We start from the raw sequence: 2,500 nt of genomic DNA, 5'->3' as shown, positions 1-2,500 counted from the left end.
GGATCTTATTTGGCCCTGGAGGTAATATATAAGATTTTCAACTTGTTTTAATATAAGGAAAGTGTAACTATAATTATTTTAATATGGGTTTTTTTATAATATAAGGAAAATGTAACTATACTTTTAATATGGGTTGTTATGATATAAGGAAAATGTAACTATACTTTTAATATGGGTTTTTTTATAAGGAAAATGTAACTATACTTTTAATATGGGTTGTTATGATATAAGGAAACTGTAACTATACTTTTAATATGGGTTATTATAATATAAAGGAAATGTAACTATACTTTTAATATGGGTTTTTTTTATGATATAAGGAAAATGTAACTATACTTTTAATATTGGTTGTTATAATATAAGGAAAATGTAACTATACTTTTAATATGGGTTGTTATAATATAAGGAAAATGTAACTATACTTTTAATATGGGTTTTTTTATGATATAAGGAAAATGTAACTACTTTTAATATGGGTTGTTATAATATAAAGGAAATGTAACTATACTTTTAATATGGGGTTGTTATGATATAAGGAAAATGTAACTATTCTTTTGATATGGGTTGTCATAATATAAGGAAAATGTAACTATACTTTTAATATGGGTTGTTATAATATAAGGAAAATGTAACTATACTTTTAATGTGGGTTGTTATAATATAAGGAAAATGTAACTATACTTTTAATATGGGTTGCCATAATATAAGGAAAATGTAACTATACTTTTAATATGGGTTGTTATAATATAAGGAAAATGTATCTAAACTTTCAAGATTAACCCAAATAATTCATATTTCATAAATCATAATAACCAATGTTATTTTTCAGTTTTGCTCTATAAGTAATTATTATATCTTTGATGGCTCTCGAGACCATAATTAAGGGCATAATTGGCCATCGAAGGGATTTGAGTTTGTATGTATTTATATGTGTTTATATTGTATAATCGTGATGGAATTACTGCGTATTCCCGTGTACACACACACACACACACACACACACATATATATATATATATATATGTTATATATTATATATTATATATATGTATATTATATTTACATATATGTATAAATATATATATATATATATATATATTATATATGTATGTATATATACATATACTGTATATATATATATATATATATATATATATATATATATATATATATATATATATATATAATGTGTGTAATATGTTTTTAAGATTTTCCAAGTAAACCAAAATTTATATTAATTTCCACCCACTGAAGAACATGAACAAATAAATCTTCATAAATCCTTTACAAAACCAATCTGACATTCGCATCCTGTCCTTACCCTTGGGTCACGCCTGTTGAACCCGCACAGCGCCCTTTGGAGTCTCCTGAGGTTATCGAAGGTCGGGTTCTGGAGGAGTGCCTGCAGCGTAGGACATAGTCTCAGGGGCGTGCAGGTGGTTCCAGGGGCGCAGTTGGGTCCGAAGTTAGGAAAGACTGGAAAGGAAAGAAGGATTTTATTAATATTTTGGGACACTGTTAAAGAGAACGTTTTGGAATCACAGGAGGATTTATATTTATCGGGAAATTTTTTTTTTTTACATTCTCTCTCTCTCTCTCTCTCTCTCTCTCTCTCTCTCTCTCTCTCTCTCTCTCTCTCTCTCTCTCTCTCTCTCTCTCTCTCTTTTAATAGATTGTTTACTTTTACTTACATTCTCTCAGTATATACTGTATATATATATATATATATATATATATATATATATAATATATATATATATTAATATGGATATACATATATATATAAATATATATATGTATATATATATAAACATATATATATAGTGTATATATATATCTATATTTATATCTATATATATATATATATATATATATATATATATATATATAATTTACACTCAATATGTATATATATAATCTATTCTCTCTCTCTCTCTCTCTCTCTCTCTCTCTCTCTCTCTCTCTCTCTCTCTCTCTCTCTCTCTCTCTCTCTCTCTCTCTCCCAAAAGTTTCTCGTTCTCAGAAATTCAATTAAATGTTAATGTTAGTAATATCAGCTTTTTTTTTTTTTTTTTTTTTTTTTTATTAAGGTACATTATAACCCCGCGGCGTAATCTTACGGTTCTTTAGAGCAAATAATCAATCCACAAAAGATGGCTTTTGTGTTGTATATAATTTGCCATTCTTGAATTTCGTTAAGCTGTCATCGTAAACTCCATTGATGTTATTATTATTATTATTATTATTATTATTATTATTATTATTATTATTATTATTATTATTATTTTGATTTATTCTTTATTATTATCCTGTTTATTCTTTTTATTTAATCATTATTATTATTATTATTTTGGTTTATTCTTTATCAATTATATAATTTTTATTCTCTTCGTTTAATAATCATTATTATTATTATAATTATTATTATTATTATTATTATTATTATTATTATTATTTTGATTTATTCTTTATCATTGATATTATTTTTATTCTCTTCGTT

At 24.6% G+C, this 2,500-nt stretch overlaps 1 protein-coding gene across 1 annotated transcript in view; it reads right to left on the bottom strand.

Annotated features, from left to right (window-relative positions):
• Positions 1-2,500, bottom strand: part of LOC137654437 (venom protease-like) — a 12,991-nt gene that overhangs the window by 6,568 nt on the left and 3,923 nt on the right. The window contains exon 3 of the mRNA XM_068388057.1: positions 1,322-1,476. Coding sequence (XP_068244158.1) covers positions 1,322-1,476 — 155 coding nt within the window. The remainder of the gene's footprint in view (positions 1-1,321; positions 1,477-2,500) is intronic.

This window comes from Palaemon carinicauda, chromosome 15 (genome assembly GCF_036898095.1).
Source record: "Palaemon carinicauda isolate YSFRI2023 chromosome 15, ASM3689809v2, whole genome shotgun sequence".
Taxonomy (NCBI): domain Eukaryota; kingdom Metazoa; phylum Arthropoda; class Malacostraca; order Decapoda; family Palaemonidae; genus Palaemon; species Palaemon carinicauda.
Note: the sequence above shows the minus strand (reverse complement) of the source record. Positions and strands in the feature narration are given on the sequence as shown.